General features: G+C 44.3%; 1 protein-coding gene across 1 annotated transcript in view; it reads right to left on the bottom strand.

The window, feature by feature from the left end:
- LOC141155018 (gap junction delta-2 protein-like) overlaps positions 1-10982 on the bottom strand; it is a 70254-nt gene extending 59272 nt beyond the window's left edge. Inside the window, exon 1 of the mRNA XM_073641615.1 lies at positions 9720-10982. Coding sequence (XP_073497716.1) covers positions 9720-9790 — 71 coding nt within the window. The 5' untranslated portion in view covers positions 9791-10982. The remainder of the gene's footprint in view (positions 1-9719) is intronic.
- Positions 10983-19408: the final 8426 nt, after the last annotated feature.

The following is a 19408-nucleotide window of genomic DNA, read 5'->3' as shown; positions in this document are numbered from 1 at the left end:
AAAAAATGCTGGGATCCCCAATGATCAGTTGTAATTGGCAAGAGAACTCGGAAGTAAGTGTTCAGTTTCCTTGCAGCGCCTCCACAGGAGAGACAAAGCATTACATGGTGCCTACTGAAATCATAGGACAGTCGTATAATACTCCGAGAGGTTGGATTCTCTTTGTAGCCGCCCTCCACTCTGAGGAAAGGAACCAGTCTCTGTTAAAATTTCAGAAGTTTAGAGGATTCTAAATTAATGGTTCCCCCCACCCACCCTTTTTATTGTGTTAATCAGATGATTTAGATGGGCTGAGTAGTAAGCCAAATGGGCCTAGCAAATAAGGAGGCCTATAGGTTCCTCATTTATTTCATGGAGGATTCCCAGATAATATGGAGGGATACATGTGAGGTTATTGGACACCCCAAGTAAATCCCTGCTATCTTCTCTGAACAATTTTGGCAGGAAAATTTTCAGATTGGTTGGTGAGTAGAGTGGGATAGGATAGTGACGATAGGTGATTGGGTCCTTGTGCCTGTTGCATGGGAAACTAAGGTTGGGTATGAACGGGTAATGGTTGGATTATTGTTTAGACCTATGAGGCTGTTGTTGCACGGGTGAACCTGCCTACCTGCCTCTGTAACAGTGAGTCATTGGGTTTAACAAATCTCATGTGACCCATTGTTGCTATATAAGAAAGTGTACTGTAGATGTGGTTTTGTCAGTCTATTTGTCCTGAAGACTGGATCTCTGCCTTCCCTCACTCCATTCCTTATACTATTGTGTGTTTAATTTTTTTTGGTCGCAATCTCTTTGTTAGGAGGGTAAGTCATTTGCATTGTGGATCCTCTAAGCCCAAGGTCCAAGTGGGCACATTGCCATGGCACAGCAGCCAAATGTAGCTTGTGAAACACGGACACGTTATCATCCAAGGAGAGGGAAAGACTAAGTGTACAACAATGGGAAGAGGGGGAGGAAGCCCAAACACTAGGGAAAGGGGGAGTGGAAACCCTTAGGCAGATCTGACAACACCTTGTCTCCCCTAATGTCCCTAAATAGGTTCCACACCTATCGCCGATCAGGAAACCTAATCCCTGACTGCCCCTAGCGATAGGCCCTAGATAGGGAGGGGACGGGTGAGCACTAGTTAGCCTCCACTGCAACTAAAGACAAATAGGTAAACAGACAAGGGAAACATTTAGCTTGAGAAGACACCAGAGAGATCACGCCAACTATCCTCCAAGGGAACTCCAAGAAGACACTAGCCGACTACTAGTACTTCAAGCCTGGACTGAAGAAAATAGAGCTATCATTGGCGACTCTCTGGAGAGACTGAAGGTATTTAAACATCCAGCAAGGGTGTGTCAATTAGCAGCAGAAGGTGGAGGTCACTGCTAGGTCCTAGAAGGAGAAGGATATCACTACACTACAGAGATGAGAAGATCAAGAAGGTGCCTGCAGAGCCAAGTGCAATGACCTTCTACATTTGGATCCAGAACAAGTGTCTGTCACACCTGACACACCCGTGACACACGTACAATGCAAACCAGAAGTTCACTAAAGTGATGGGAACCACAGACAGATAGAAAAGTTACTGAAGACCTCGGGGAGATAGCAGAGCTCCTGAAGTACATTGGCAAACAGGAGACGTCATGGAGACTCAGACAGGTAGCAGGCAGAACTCCAGAATAACAAGAAAGTCTATTACCATGGAAGCCACACATAGCCAGAAAGATGTCTTCAAAACCGCAGGCGGACATGTAAAGAGGTTCTAGAAGGCTGGGGACAGGTAGCAGACAGGTCTCAGGAGACCCTAGAAAGTCTGAATACCTTGGAAGCTGAAGACAGCCAGGAAAACGTCTTGGAAACCACAGGCAGGTTGATTCTGGAAATCAACCTGTCAAAAAACAGACAAGCAGCAAGGTTACTGGAAACCACAGACAAGAAGATAGCGATACTGGAAACCGCAGGCAGGTACGTAGCAAGGTTACTGGAAACCACAGACAAGAAGGTAGCGATACTGGAAACCGCAGGCAGGTAGGTAGCAAGGTTACTGGATACCACAGACAAGACGGTAGCGATACTGGAAACCGCAGGCAGGTAGGTAGCAAGGTTACTGGAAACCGCAGGCAAGTAACTCAGGGACTCGAAACCACAGACAAGCAGGAGAAGTCCTGATGAATGTGGACTGGAACTGAGCACAGAAACTAAGAGAGTTACTAATAGTCTTAGAGCAATACCAAAACACAGGTGAGACTCTAGGGATCACACCAGGTTACTTTCAAAGCCCAACATTGAGCACCGGATAATCAAACGGACCGAGGCACGTGAGTAACAAGCTGGCCACAGCCATTTCCTCCTTTTTAAATTGGTGTCTATGTGTGTTTGTTTTTTTTATATATTTAGTGTTAAGTGTTTTTAGAGAGGACCTTTACTTCCTCCGATAACATATTTTTTTATTGTATGCCCCTCCATTCCAATGCTATGCCCCACGGTAATAAAGATGTACATTTTTCCTTCAATCAACTGACCGTATTCCACAGAACTCCTCTGTGGGCGAGGCCGTGTTTTGATTGGCCGGAATCAGAGGTGAAAAAGCCATCGCCCACAGAGGAGTCCTATGGTATACGCTCAGTTGGATGAAGGGAAAATTTGCACAATTATTACCGGGGGACATAACTTTGGAACGGAAAAGCACAGAAGAAAAAGAATAACTGTTCCAGAATCAGTGGAGCGGCGGTAAGTGGAGGAGGTGCTCAGATTCAAGAGAAAAGTCCTCTTTAACAGAAGGTTTGGTGTGTACCTTATAATCTTAGTTTGATGGTGGTGACACCTAGCACCGGACCTCCGCCGTGATCCAGCAGTTCCATTGCCAGCTTGATTGGTTGGTAAGTCATACTTGGTGATGTCAGCACAGTAACATTAGTTCCAGTTTAGGGGTTGAGAGTTGTCTTACTACCCCGCAGTTTGCATCATGACACATCTCCAAGACTTTAGTACAGGGTTTATTGGATATTTTCCTGATGATTCCATAGATACAAGCATTTCACTGGTGTTAACCTCTGAGTCACACTCCATGACTCATTCTTTACAATCAATGCCTGGTTTCCCTTTCTTACTTTACAATATTTTAGCATATCAAATAAAACTTTGCAGTTATTGGAAGTATCCTATGAAAGAAAGAGGTGAATTGCTTTAGACTTAAGCCCCCGTACACATTAGACTGATGTCATCTGAACTCGCTGATATCAACGGGTTCAGCTGACAGTGTATTGTATATGGGGGCCTCCAACTGATACGATGGGAGAGACCAGGATCTGGCATGTCCGAATTCAGACTGTCGATCCTTTTGATCTCTGGGAGATAAGCCGCCACCAGAGATGTCCGGCAGCGGCTCTCATAGACAACGGCAGAACAAGCGCTCCTGCCTATGGGACAGTTGGGTGAGATACCTGCTAAAGTGTTTGGGTGGCTTTACAGATTAATAATATCTCCACACAGGACAGAAAATCTGCAGATTTTTACAGGAATCTATAGTGAATTACTGTACCAACCATGAGGATAAGTTTTGAACGAAATCTTATCCAAGTCCACCAAATTTATTTTTTTTCATATGGAGGTTTAGTTGATAGAGTGAGGCAAGTAAAGATGAAACTGGGGTTCCCAGCAAAGAATGGAGGTACAAGAGGCTATGAAGAACAGTGCGTAAACCTCTGGAGAAGCCAAGTATAGTGAGTGCTGGGCAGGACACAAGCTGCCAAGATTAGTTAACCCCAGAGACTGGAGTTGAACAGTAAATCACCATCTCAGAAGAGAAGGACAAGACCGTTACTGACAAGTATCATCACAATTTGCAATTACAAGCTGCTACATATATTCCGGAACTGCCAAGGACTGTGACTTATTGTAACCACCAAGCCCATTGCCTCTAAGCAGTAAAACGTTCTGTTTTCCCCAGCCTGTGTCTTCTGTGTGTATGGGGGTGGGTCATTATCTGATTCGCAATGGACTGGCATTGCTGGGAGTTGCTAAACTATAAAGAAGAAATCAAGAATAAAATATTATGGAGGTGTAATATCAAGCTCTAATTGTAGGCAGAAGCTTTCAGCTTCTCAAGCTGAAACATAAAGGCGAACCAGAAGAGCGAGAAGCACGATATGCAAGCTTAAAGTGAATCCACAGAACAGACTCGCCCCGTGGATTATTTATGTAAAGCTTGTGCCTTTGATTGAGCTGGTTGAAGGTAGACACTAAAGGTCACTTATGGTTCCCGTAGATGTAAAGCATAAATGGCATTTTGGGAATTCCATAATCTTGTTTTCAATGGCATCTTTACTTAAATTCGGCAGTTGTGTGAATTAAAAGTGAAGATACAAAGTGCGTTCTGTATTCTGCATTTCCATCAATCGAATATCAAACCACCACGAGGTCCTAAATGGTCCTACCTATGAAATAATTAGGATTTTTACCACTTTTTTGGGAATTCAAGATGTTTACTAATCTTTATCCAGCTACTCTTCATAGTTTTCTGCCAACCTTTTGAATATTTAGGCTCGGGATAACCTTTGCATCTAGATGATTGAACGAAAAACAGAGTGATCAAGGATTAGGATGAAACCAGGTTGGCCTGCATTTAGGGAACAGAATACAGCAGCTTTAAACCTTAAATTGTTGCACAAAAACTCAACTTATTTCAAAGCCAAAATCTAAATTTAGGTCCAAAATAATGCGCTTAGTTTTGTAAATTTTACAATTAGGGAAACTCTGTTTTTCTGACTGCATAAATGGTAAACTTTTGGTTATACGCAGCCACCACAAGGGGGAGCTAACCGCAAATAGAGTTATACAGCTACTATTGAGCTTGTCTGTTTGCAGTAAACTCCCCTAGTGGTGGCTGAAGGTAGTCCACTACTGTTCCTGACGTTTTGGGACTGGGTGTAATCAGCTTCAATTCTTGTTATCATTGGGGTTATCTGCAAAAAAGCTGCCTAAGACTGCAACATTTGTTTTCTATACCCCATAATGAATGACAGAAAGCTTCATGAGAAATTGGCTTTTATATTGCAAATGCTGGGGCAATTAGATGATTGCCTCGGGTCCTGCTTCTGGCACACAGCTTATTTTGTCAAGGGAAGCAGCAGTCACTCGAGGGGAAATGTAATGCTAGCGACAGTGAGGAGGAGTCTGAATGAAGTCGTAGACTAGCATATAGCCGAAACAGCCAAGTGCTCCGCTGGGAAAAACACTCAATTAGGCAAAAGCCCAAGGACCACTGTTAGAACACCAGTTGCAATGGCGAGCCATTGGCATCCCGCAATCGTGATGCAGGCGCAATTGGAAACCTCTCTCTCTGTCGAAAAACTTAATTGTCGCTGTTGCAATTTACTAAGGCGTTAAACTGCCAGGATATGTGATATATATCTGAACCTTGGAGTTGGAGCAGAACTGTATAATACTACAGTAATCCTACGAGTGCACTAACTGCACCCATGAATTCTACATGACAAAAGTGACAGAACTAGCTTCCATGACGTGTATTTTCATAATTGGTCATTAATAGGTTAAGGATTAGTGCTCCTGGACTTTTATTTGATTTATAATCTCTAGATTATAATCTAACATAATTTAATTAAATCTAGGAAAAGTGGTGTGAGTACCTAGGGGTTTAAAAACTAACCACCATTAAAAGGGTCCATCTGCGGATCCCTTGTTACTCTAGTAAGGGGTCCCATGCACAGTAGATGGCTGTCAGCCAACGATGGATGGTTTGATCAGCAGCTATCTCTTCCGACTCCTCTATACACAGGAAAGATGCTACCAAAGACTCTGGTGGCTATTTACCTCACCAAGAAAAAAAAAGGATCGGTAGTCCAAAATAAAACATGCCAGATCCTTCTGTCCCCTGACATCATCTGTCGGTTGGCCCCTGACATCATCTGTCGGTTGGCCCCTGACATCATCTGTCGGTTGGCCCCTGACATCATCTGTCGGTTGGCCCCTGACATCATCTGTCGGTTGGCCCAGACATCATCTGTCGGTTGGCCCTGACATCATCTGTCGGTTGGCCCTGACATCATCTGTCAGTTGGCCCTGACGTCATCTGTTGGTTGGCCCTAGCATCATCTGTCTGGGGACAGTCAGGAGGCTCCTGTACACATTCTACTGTCTGCCAAACCTTTCAATATTAGAGGGTTTGGCTGACATTAGTTTCACTGCTCATTCAGATGTCCATGCAAATTGGTCAGGGATCAGACCACAATGCACAGACTGGCTGTGGGTCTCCCAAGCCAAGCGCGACAGCTTAATGTATGTCTATGAGGCTGTCACACTCGGGTTGGGAGACCCACAGCCAGTCCGTGCATTAGCGGTCCAATCGGACTGATGTCTACAATTGTCCGAATGAGCCTTAATATGTATTCGGGTCTTCAGATTAAGGTCAACCCACAGATTTCAGTGATACTAGAAACCATCTATTGAATATGGAGGTCTCCCATCAATTAATGGGCATTAATTAATGTTTCTCCTGGATCTCTCTGCTGCTTTTGACACTGTGGATCACCAGCAAATCCTCACTATGCTCCGCTCTATCAGCCTCAAGGACACTGTTCTCTCCAGGTTCTCCTCCTATCTCTCTGACCGCTCCTTCACGGTATCTTTTGCCAACTCTTCTTCCTCTAATCTTCCTCTTACTATCGGGGTTCAACAAGGATCAGTCCTAGGCCCCCTCCTCTTCTCCTTGAATGCTGCCCCTATTGGACAAACCATCAGCAGATTTGGTTTCCAGTATCATCTCTATGCTGATGACACCCAACTATACACCTCTTCACCTGACATCACCCCCACTCTAATACAAAATACCAGTCATTGTCTGTCCGCTGTCTCTAACATCATGTCCTCCCTCTATCTGAAACTGAATCTCTCCAAAACTGAACTCCTTATTTTTCCTCCCTCTACTAACCTACCTATACCTGACTTTTCAATTTCCTTGGGTGGTGCCACCATAACTCCCAAGCAGCAAGCTCGCTGTCTTGGAGTCATATTTGACACACAACTTTCCTTTATTTCCCATATTCAATCACTCACTTGCTCATGTCACCTGCACCTTAAAAACATCTCTAGAATCCAACCTTTTCTTACCTTTGATACTGATAAAACTCTTACTGTCGCTCTTTTTCACTCTCGCCTGGACTACTGCAACTCTCTTCTGATTGGTCTCGCTCTAAACAAACTCTCTCCTCTCCAATCCGTCCTGAATGCAGCAGCCAGGGTCGTATGTCTATCAGGCTGCTTCACCGACGCCTCTACCCTTTGCCATTCTCTCACCCACAAAGCTCTCCACAGTTCTGCACCGCCCTATATCTCACCCCTTATATCTGTCTATCACCCCTCCCGTGCCCGACGTTCTGCAACTGATCTAAAACTAACATCCTCCTTAATCCGAACCTCACACCTCCGTCTCCAAGACTTCTCTCGTGCCGTGCCAGTTTTCTGGAATGCACTACCACAAACAATTCGACTGATATCTAGCCCCCATGTCTTCAAAAGTGCTTTAAAAACACATCTGTTTAGACAAGCCTATCACCTCAACTCACCGACCTAACTCTGCCCTGTTCCCTCCTAAATGTTAATCTTAATCTGCCCCTGTGTATTCATCTGTCTCCACTTCCTCCATGCTCCAAATACCACACGGTAACTGCTCTAAGACAGATACTGGCTGATGACCATGTTCTACCTATTATGTCCCCCCATTTCCATATAGATTGTAAGCTTGCGAGCAGCCGGAACCTCACTCCTCCTGTAACTGTTGAAATGTTATATATTGTCTGTACATGTCCCTACTTAATTGTAAAGTGCTGCGGAATATGTTGGCGCTATATAAATAAAAATTATTATTATTATATATTATAAGAGGAATGGGAGATCAAAAGTAAAAGAGAAAAAAAAAGTTCACAGCAAATGCACTCATTAGATTTCCAAACTTCTGGCATGTTAAACACCAAAAACGTGACATGATGCTTACTATTGGATCCAGTTGGATGAACACGTAGGTGGGCTGCGCTACCAATGTACCCATGTGTTTTTTTCACTTGATAAAGACGCCAGTACGTCGTTGAAACGCCTTGTGAATAAACAACCTTATTCTCATCATCATTTCTGAAGAATAGATTTATTCCAGCAGCACAGCCAACCTACATGTTCATCCAACTGGATCCAATATTTCCTGGTGGATTTATCCACCAACCATGGGGCAGCGACAGCTGATTTTCTTCAGGCCTACATAGGAGTTGTGCCGGTCACAACCCCATCAGGAGAGCATAACCAGCACTCTCCTACTCTCCTTCCATAGGGTATCACTCTATTGTGTGCTGTTTCCCACTTTTAGATTTATTCATGATGCTTACTATGTTTTTGAAGGTTCGGACATGTTGAATTTCAACACCTGACCCTTTTATTCCCAGGGGAGATAGGCCACCACCAGCGATATCTGGCCAGGCACTGCCCTTTTCCCGTTAATGTGTGGGGGATCTGCCCTTGCATGTGTACAGAGAGGTTAGGAGAAATCCTCGTCCATACAGTCGACAGCTATTGAGGGCACCATACCTGGATGTAGGAAACATTACACTGGAAGCCACACAAGACTGAGCTGAACGTGCGTGTATAATATCCAAAACAAACACATAGATCACAATTACTCTATTTAAAGCCTTAGCCGGTGTTTGTACGTCTGATCGGTAGCCGAATGTTCCATGCTTGTATGGTCGGTCATTGTCAGATTGCACATAAGGGCCTACATCATAATCCAGCCAAATGGCTGCCATTTTTAAGAACCCTTAGGCCTAGAGCTGAGAAAATAGGAATGTATGGTATATTCACAAGACCCTTATATATCCAGCAAAATGGAGCACACAACTAAGGAGCATTATACCAGACATACATACAGTATGGACGCAAAGGTCCAAAATAATGAGGTCCGCATACGTACCAGACATGAAATGACTAAGTGAGAACTCTGCACCAAAACCCACCCCAAAGAGTAATGTATCTGCCTCTGATTTAGAATATAAAATAGAATAAAATATTCCAAATTTAGAAAATCAAACCATGAAAGGCTACGAAATGGAAACAGAAAATGGAAAATCGAGTGTGACATTTTAGGAGGGGGAAAGAGAAAAGACTGCGGGGAACGAGTGATCTTTATGAGTTAGTAATTAATGTGTGTACACGGAAATACGGTGGAGCATTCATACATCCATCACGCCGTGACAGGTTTGCATGGTTACACTAGCAATCCGACCGCGACCTAGCAACATGCAATACATATAGTAAATAGTGAGAATCATGGCAGACACACCTAGTACATTCAGATTTCTGCTCCAAGCTTCTAGGGGTTAAATGGAAAGCGTTCACATTTTTTAAGCCTATTTTATGCTGCCAGGCACTGTGTAAATGTATGGTCAGCGATACAACGTGTGGGGCTCTTAGTAGCAGCCCAGACCTCTCGATCACATAGATCATTATAACCGTTTCATGTCCAAAATATGCATAAGATATCAAGTTCTTCTCATGCAAACCCCTCACCACACCCACTCGTTAGCCTGGTGTAATTAGGATAGGCCCTGAATTATGGAATATCAATGGTGTGAAGGTGAAGATATAATGTACGGCATTGAATTTAATACTCCCATGTTTCCAAGCCTTTGGACCCCATCCCACCCCTCCATTGCAGTCCATCAGCTTACCTCCCTATCATGGTGGAGTGCTGCTGTACTGCAGCCTCCAGCAGGCGCTCCAGTATGGTCCACTCGCCCATCACGTCCGCCTCTTGCCCCACCGTGCTCAGCTCGGACACCGGGGAGGAACGAGCTGACCCCCCTTTCCGACCACCTTTTCCCACCAAGGATTTCGGACCTTCTAATTTGACTGATCACTCTTGGGAAGCATCCTCAGTTGGGAGATGAGGAGAGGCACCGCTCCCCATTCCTCCTTTGCTAGCTAAAGTCCTGTCCTCAGTTTACCCCAAATCTTTTACGTAGCAGGTAGTAGCATATCCTTGATACTGGTCACCTATTCTAGGAGATGGCTGGTGATTCCGCCTACATGGAAAATGCACGCCTCTTTCTACATCGATGCCCCCGCCGGCTAGGATCGATAACTCTCCAATGGTAATAAATGATGGTCTGTTGGGTAAGCAGCCAACGCTTAACAGGCACCTGTTTAATGAGTTAAAGAAGTAGCGTCTCTTCTTGTGTGAGACCCCCCTCTACATTCGCATCTTCTGCCGCTTACATATCCCCCCCTTCCACCTTCCTGAGCCAGGTCGCTGTCCAGTGCTGAAATCGCTGTTGCTCCAGAAGAGATGCTTCTTCTTCTTTTTTTGGCCAGCGATCAGCATCAGTTCCAGGTTATCTCTCCCTCTCTGCCATCTCATCTTCTTCTCTCACCTTCTCGCCTCCTGCCCACCATCCTACCTGCTGTTTCCCCTCCTCTCCTTGTGTCATTGCATCCCTCTGTCTTCTACCTTTCTCTGCCCTCCCTTCGCCTCTTCTCTCTTTGTCTCCCCCTCACTCCTTGTCGTAGATCCCTCCCCTCCCCAATCTTCCACCCTGTGATCTCTCACTGTCACTTTCCCCTGCATGCACACTCTCTCTCTCTATAGCCCCCGTCTTGTCTCTCTCTCACAGTCTCTCTCCCACATGCCGCTGTCTCGCTTAATCCGGATAAATGACTCTTTCTCTATTGGATGGGAGGAGATTTTCTGCCATATTATAAGCTGATTTCATCCTGCATCTTTCCCCAGTCTTTGGTATGGCTTGTGTGTAGGAATGTAGGCGAGTGATTGATTTGTGGCTGTCTCTGATATGGTGAGGCTGGCCGGACGTCTCGTATGCCAGCCTCCCCTCTGGTTGATCGTCTCTTTCACACCCATGGTCCTTGCACCTTCCTTTGTCTTACAGTTTGCATTAAACCAGCCTTTTGTTCCCTTCCTTGCTTGCTTTAGTAGCTGCCCCTCACCCTTTCTCCTGCATTTCCATCACCCTCTCATTTCTCCATTTTATCAGTCACTCTATGCCATCCGCACCCTTTCCTTTCCCGTAAGTCGTTGCTGAATTGTCCTGATGGGTTTAGATCTATTGTTCTGATTCTATTAGTATGCAGCAAATAATGAAGGTAAATCCAGAGGTCACTGGAAGGAAAATGGGGTGCAGGACTTGCTTCACGTAAGGCAAAAAATTTCCTTAGTCCTTGTCACCTATCCTGACATGTCTTTTGTTTTGCTAAGTACTTGTATTAAAGGGAACCTGTCATGTTGTATGTGTCGCCTGATCTGTGTACAGCACGGTATAGAGAAGGAGGAGCTGAGAAGAATGATATATAGGTTTGTTGGAAAAGATTCAGTATAACGTATCTGCATGCAAATCATGGATTTCAATTAACAAAATACAAGTCCAGTGGGCGGTCATAATAGTGATTGACAGTGAGTGTCTGCATGCACCATGATGCAGACACTCACTGTCAATCACTAGTAGGACCGCCCACTGGACTTTAATTCATTGTGTTTGTATGTATAAGTCAAGTGGGTGGTCCTACTGCTGTTTTACAGGCTTCCTTGTATCACTGTGCATGCAGACACTCACTAGGACCGCCCACTGGACTCATACATACAAACACCAGGGATTTCAGAGTCCAGTGGGTGGTCCTACTAGTGATTGACAGTGAGTGTCTGCATGCACAGTGATTCAGGGAAGCCTGTCAATCACTAGTAGGACCGCCCACTGGACTTTAATTCATTGTGTTTGTATGTATAAGTCCAGTGGGTGGTCCTACTACTGTTTTACAGGCTTCTTTGTATCACTGTGCATGCAGACACTCACTAGGACCGCCCACTGGACTCATACATACAAACACCAGGGATTTCAGAGTCCAGTGGGTGGTCCTACTAGTGATTGACAGTGAGTGTCTGCATGCACAGTGATTCAGGGAAGCCTGTCAATCACTAGTAGGACCGCCCACTGGACTCTGTAATTCCTTGTGTTTGTATGTATAAGTCCAGTGGGTGGTCCTACTACTGTTTTACAGGCTTCTTTGTATCACTGTGCATGCAGACACTCACTAGGACTGCCCACTGGACTCATACATACAAACACCAGGGATTTCAGAGTCCAGTGGGTGGTCCTACTAGTGATTGACAGTGAGTGTCTGCATGCACAGTGATTCAGGGAAGCCTGTCAATCACTAGTAGGACCACCCACTGGACTCTGAAACCCCTGGTGTTTGTATGTATGAGTCCAATGGGTGGTTTTACTAGTGATTGACAGGCTTCCTTGTATCACTGTGCATGCAGACACTCACTGTCAATCATTAGTAGGACCACCCAATGGACTCTAAAATCCCTGGTGTTTGTATGTATGAGTCCAGTGGGTGGTCCTACTAGTGATTGACAGTGAGTGTCTGCATGCACAGTGATACAGGGAATTCTGTCAGACACTCACTGTCAATCACTAGTAGGACCACTCACTGGACTCATACATACAAACACCAAGGATTTCAATTAATAAAATGCAAGTTTTACTGATACTTCCCTCAACTTTGCATTGTGCAGTTTCTCTGATATTCCTCTTGTAGGACCACCCAATGGACTCTAAAATCCCTGGTGTTTGTATGCATGAGTCCAGTGGGCGGTCCTAGTGAGTGTCTGCATGCACAGTTATATAAGGAAGCCTGTCAATCACTAGTAGGACCACCCACTGGACTCGTGCATGCAAACACCAGGGATTTCAGAGTCCAGTGGGCGGTCCTACTAGTAACTGACAGAATTCGCTATATCACTGTGCATGCAGTTACTAGTAGGACCCCCCATTGGACTCTGAAATCCCTGGTGTTTGCATGCACGAGTCCAGTGGGTGGTCCTACTAGTGATTGACAGGCTTCCTTATATAACTGTGCATGCAGACACTCACTAGGACCGCCCACTGGACTCATGCATACAAACACCAGGGATTTTAGAGTCCATTGGGTGGTCCTACAAGAGGAATATCAGAGAAACTGCACAATGCAAAGTTGAGGGAAGTATCAGTAAAACTTGCATTTTATTAATTGAAATCCTTGGTGTTTGTATGTATGAGTCCAGTGAGTGGTCCTACTAGTGATTGACAGTGAGTGTCTGACAGAATTCCCTGTATCACTGTGCATGCAGACACTCACTGTCAATCACTAGTAGGACCACCCACTGGACTCATACATACAAACACCAGGGATTTTAGAGTCCATTGGGTGGTCCTACTAATGATTGACAGTGAGTGTCTGCATGCACAGTGATACAAGGAAGCCTGTCAATCACTAGTAAAACCACCCATTGGACTCATACATACAAACACCAGGGGTTTCAGAGTCCAGTGGGTGGTCCTACTAGTGATTGACAGGATTCCCTGAATCACTGTGCATGCAGACTCTCACTGTCAATCATTAATAGGACCACCCAATGGACTCTAAAATCCCTGGTGTTTGTATGTATGAGTCCAGTGGGTGGTCCTACTAGTGATTGACAGTGAGTGTCTGCATGCACAGTGATACAGGGAATTCTGTCAGACACTCACTGTCAATCACTAGTAGGACCACTCACTGGACTCATACATACAAACACCAAGGATTTCAATGAATAAAATGCAAGTTTTACTGATACTTCCCTCAACTTTGCATTGTGCAGTTTCTCTGATATTCCTCTTGTAAAGGTATGGATCCATTGGCAACAGGATGTTACTATTCCTCTTGTTAAAGAGGCGTATTCCTGCACAGCCTGATACTGATTGGACTGTCATACTGTGGAGGGACACCCCTTAACTATTAACATCCATCTGCCAATGTACTCATACCTTTCCAGGAGGAATAACAGAGGAATGTTAGATCTAGCATCAGTTATACAACACAAAATAAATCAATTCACTAAAACGGCAGAAGAGGAGTGGCCATCGCAAAGTGGTTGGTTCCCATGATAGCCCCCCACCCTTACTACACCCCTGACATGGATGGTTAGTTCACACAGCACTTAGACTACATGCTCAGACTGATGGACTCAGAAGGTGAACCGATTAGTTAATTAAGTCCGTAATTCATTATGTAGATAAACTACGGGAATACAGAAAGCTTACCAGTTACACAACGATGGATGGAAGCCTATTTTGTGTTTTAATTAGCAACAATCGCATGTTAATTATTGATAAGAATATGATTTTAGCTTCCCAGGCACGGTCATATACAGTGTGGATGGGATTTATAGTGTATGAGCTAAGCTGGCCGATGTTGTACGGCCCGTCCCGTCTGTTCCAATGGCTGGAACGTGATTCATCTATGAAGAATAAGGTTGGAATATAACATCATTAGAGGTATAAATACCTAAATCTTAGAGCATGCAGCTGCTATGGGGTTTCTGCTTTAATAGGTGGTTAGATCTGGTGCACAGATACCCCTATCCAGGACCCTAAAATATTAGCATACAAGTGTGTAGGGCACACATAACAATGTGAGGCCATTATACTGTATGGAGGACTATGTGGGGCCATTATACTGTATGGAGGACTATGTGGGGCCATTATACTGTATGGAGGACTATGTGAGACCATTATACTGTATGGAGGACTATGTAAGGCCATTATACTGTATGGAGGACTATGTGAGGCCATAATACTGTATGGAGGACTATGTGAGGCCATTATACTGTATGGAGGACTATGTGAGGCTATTATACTGTATGGAGGACTATGTGGGGCCCATTATATTGTATGGAGGACTATGTAGGGCCCATTATTCTGTATGGAGGACTATGTGACGGCCATTATACTGTATGGAGGACTATGTGGGGCCATTATACTGCATGGATGACTATGTGGGGCCCATTATACTGTATGGAGGACTATGTGGGGCCATTATACCGTATGGAGGACTATGTGGGGCCCATTATTCTGTACGGAGGACTATGTGACGGCCATTATACTGTATGGAGGACTATGTGGGGCCATTATACTGCATGGATGACTATGTGGTGGGGCCATTATACTGTATGGAGGACTATGTGAGGCCCGTTATACTGTATGGAGGTCTATGTTGGGCCCATTATTCTGTATGAAGGACTATGTGAGGCCCATTATTCTGTATGGAGGACTATGTGGGGCCCATTATTCTGTATGGAGGACTATGTGGGATAGTTATTCTGTATGGAGGACAATGTGAGGCCATTATACTGTATGGAGGACTATGTGACGGCCATTATACTGTATGGAGGACTATGTGAGACCATTATACTGTATGGAGGACTATGTGAGGCCATTATACTGTATGGAGGACAATGTGACGGCCATTATACTGTATGGAGGACTATGTGAGACCATTATACTGTATGGAGGACTATGTAAGGCCATTATACTGTATGGAGGACTATGTGATGGCCATTATACTGTATAGAGGACTATGTGAGGCCATTATACTGTATGGAGGACTATGTGACGGCCATTATACTGTATGGAGGACTATGTGAGACCATTATACTGTGTGGAGGACTATGTGAGGCCATTATACTGTATGGAGGACTATCTGACGGCTATTATACTGTATGGAGGGCTATGTGATGCCATTATACTGTATGGAGGACTATGTGAGGCCCATTATACTGTATGGAGGACTATGTGGGGCCATTATTCTGTATGGAGGACTATGTACGGCCATTATTCTGTATGGAGGACTATGTGGGGCCATTATTCTGTATGGAGGACTATGTGAGGCCCATTATTCTGTATGGAGGACTATGTGAGGCCATTATTCTGTATGAAGGACTATGAGGGGCCCATTATACTGTATGGAGCACCATGTGGGCCAGTTATTCTGTATGGAGGACAATGTGAGGGCATTATACTGTATGGAGGACTATGTGACGGCCATTATACTGTATGGAGGACTATGTGAGACCATTATACTGTATGGAGGACTATGTGAGGCCATTATACTGTATGGAGGACTATGTGACAGCCATTATACTGTATGGAGGGCTATGTGAGGCCATTATACTGTATGGAGGACTATGTGAGGCCCATTATACTGTATGGAGGTCTATGTGGGGCCCATTATTCTGTATGGAGGACTATGTGGAGCCCATTATTCTGTATGGAGGACTATGTGGGGCCCATTATGCTATATGGAGGACTATGTGGGCCAGTTATTCTGTATGGAGGACAATGTGAGGCCATTATACTGTATGGAGGACTATGTGAGACCATTATACTGTATGGAGGACTATGTAAGGCCATTATACTGTATGGAGGACTATGTGATGGCCATTATACTGTATAGAGGACTATGTGAGGCCATTATACTGTATGGAGGACTATGTGATGGCAATTATACTGTATGGAGGGCTATGTGAGGCCCATTATACTGTATGGGAGACTATGTAAGGCCATTATTCTGTATGGAGGACTATGTGGGGCCATTATTCTGTGTGGAGGACTATGTGGGGCCTTTATTCTGTATGGAGGACTATGTAAGGCCATTATGTATGGAGGACTATGTGGGGCCATTATTCTGTATGGAGGACTATGTGAAGCCCATTATTCTGTATGGAGGACTGTGTGAGGCCATTATACTGTATGGAGGACTATATGGGGCCATTATACTGTATAGAGGACTATGTGGGGTCATTATAATGTATGGGGGACTATGCGGGGTCTATTATATGGTATACTATATTCTAAGATCTATTAGTTAAAATATACTTTGTTTGTGGGAAAACTCTCCCATTCTACCAACTCTACCAACTCTAACCATTCTACCAACTCTACCAACTCTACCATTCTATGATTCTATGATTTAGTGAATCCTGCTTTGAGCAGGGGGTTGGACCAGATGACCCAGGAGGTCCCTTCCAACTCTACCATTCTATGATTCTTCTAAAGTCTGTCTCTATATGAAAAGGTTCATCATTATATTTGACGATAAGGAAAAACGTTCTCAATTATATACATTTTTTTAATAAATATCAAGGTTGGCCCGCCACTTTGTCAAAGTTTTTATTTTGGCCCCCTGTGTATTTGAGTTTGGCATCCCTGGTGTAGGGGATGAGCCTGTCAACCATGGAAAGGAGTTTTGTTTTGTTTTTTTAAGCCACAGACATAGGTCCCATTTTATTCCTTTTATTATTTTACCATGGGGTCCCTTTTCCTTTATATGCTTATGTAGGGTTTATAAATCTTCTACTAAGTAAATAAAGAAAGCAGTAATTTTAAGAAAAATATATAAGAGAGTGTTTACTACTTTAGCATTGATGACCTATCCTCAGGATACGCCCGGCACCCCCTCCGATCAGCTGTTATCGTTGTCGGCGGCAGCGGGTGGAAAAACTCACTTTCCGTGCTGCTACATCTACTTGTAGTTGCCACCGCAGGATACTGCAGATCTGCCTCCTATTGATTTGAATAGGAGGCATACGTGCAGTATCAAGCCCTGGCCTCTACAAGTAGACGGAACAGCTCGGCAAGTGAGTAATTTTGGCCAGCGGCCGCTGCCACTGCCAGCACCGTTAACAGCTGATCGGTGGCGGTGCTGGGTGTCAGACCCCTTCTGATCAAACATTGATGACCTATCCTAAGGATAGGTCATCAATGCTAAAGTAGTGGACAACCTCTTTAATATTTTCATATTATATGACCAGGATTGTAATGGGGAACTGCTGGGACCTCCACCAATCCTGAGAACAAAGCTCTGAGATGCCCCTTTGGAAAGAAGTATTGGCTACGCATGGTCGACCTCTGCACCATTCATTGACTATGGCAGTGTTCCCCAACTCCAGTCCTCAAGGCCCACCAACAGGCCATGTTTTCAGGATTTCCTTAGTATTGCATCATCTGCACAGGCAATAATTCCATCACCTGTGCAATACTAAGGAAATCCTGAAAACATGGCCTGTTGGTGGGCCTTGAGGACTGGAGTTGGGGACTGCTGGAGAAAGCCGAGTACAGGGAAGGTAGAGCATGTGCAACTCAACTCTGAAGAACCTGGTTTCAGAGCCCCATCCTCGGGATCACTGAGGATCCCAGTGGTCAGACTCCTAGTGATCAGTAAGTCATCCTGAAAATCTTACTATTTTGGGAATAATCCTCTATTAAAGATGATCTAAACTACATCTCTTTTCTTCTAAGCTTGTTATTTTCCAATTCTGGTCAAAAATTGCTAAATATTTATAAAATATATGGTTTTCCAACTGTTTTACATGAACTGATGTTCTGCTTTTTATTCTGTGGTTATTCAAGGTTTACATATTAATTGGCAAATTTATATTAATTAGTAAATGTGTGTCTTGAGAATATCGCCCACGCTCCATTTTATGAATCTTTTATGAATGTCTCCAGATTTATCAGGTTGTTTGACACCAGATGATACACACTGTACAATACACAAAGTAATATTTGTAGGGAACATGACCAGAATGAAATATGGAAAGTGAACAGAGTTCTGGCCGCCATAAGTTTTGCAGAGGAGGTTCTGGCCGAATCATTGGACCCGGTCAGTTTCCACCGAGCTGAAACGTCAAGGCTGTCTCTTATTGCAACATTAGAGAACTCATTGTTTGGGCCAGCATTGAGTCTAAGCTGCTGGTCCGGACTGTCTTTCACGTGCACCTCGCTCCCCAAAAAGAAGGACGCCCTTTAATGCATCATTACTTTTTACTTTTAACAAGGGCATAGGAACCATAGAGCCACACCATGGGGCCCAAGGAGAGATGGATCTCAGTCTACATGGTTTGATCTGTTTTTGGATTTGGTGTAACACATCTGTGCACCTTCCCGAGTCAGGGTGTGCAGGGGAGACCTTTTGCTTTGCCACATACTGTATGCCTAATGGAGCATCATAACGCGGAGGCCATCATTTTTATGTACGCCACTGACTACTGCATATATGATTATTACATACTATGTGTTCTGGAAGTTGATTGGTGTTATTCTCCAAATCATTTAAATAGGTAAGACTTGTAGAAATTGGGACATTTTCATTTCACCACACTGTAAATTAAAGAGTTTGTCCACTACTTTTACATTGATGCCCTATCCTTAGGATAAGGCATCAATGTCTGATCGGCCGGGTTCAGGCACCCCCGCTGATCAGCTGTTATCGTTGTGGAAGTACTTACTTGCGGAGCTTGGCCGTCTACTTGTAGTGGACAGGGATTGGTACAGCACATCCACCTCCTATTCAATTCAATAGGAGGCGGATGTGTAGTACTATTACGATACTAGCGTAGCATTGCTGGAATCCAGTGGCCGAGGGAGCACAAGCAGGAACAGCAAGTGGTAGTAGAAGTTCTTGCAGTTTGCAAAGGAATTGTAGGAAACAATCCGTAGATAGGTGAGAACAGTCTGGGTAAGACAGTCCAGGAACTGGAGACTGA

Source organism: Phyllobates terribilis, unplaced genomic scaffold, assembly GCF_046119375.1.
Source record: "Phyllobates terribilis strain yellow unplaced genomic scaffold, ASM4611937v1 Scaffold_7__3_contigs__length_470593459, whole genome shotgun sequence".
Lineage (NCBI taxonomy): Eukaryota > Metazoa > Chordata > Amphibia > Anura > Dendrobatidae > Phyllobates > Phyllobates terribilis.
Note: the sequence above shows the minus strand (reverse complement) of the source record. Positions and strands in the feature narration are given on the sequence as shown.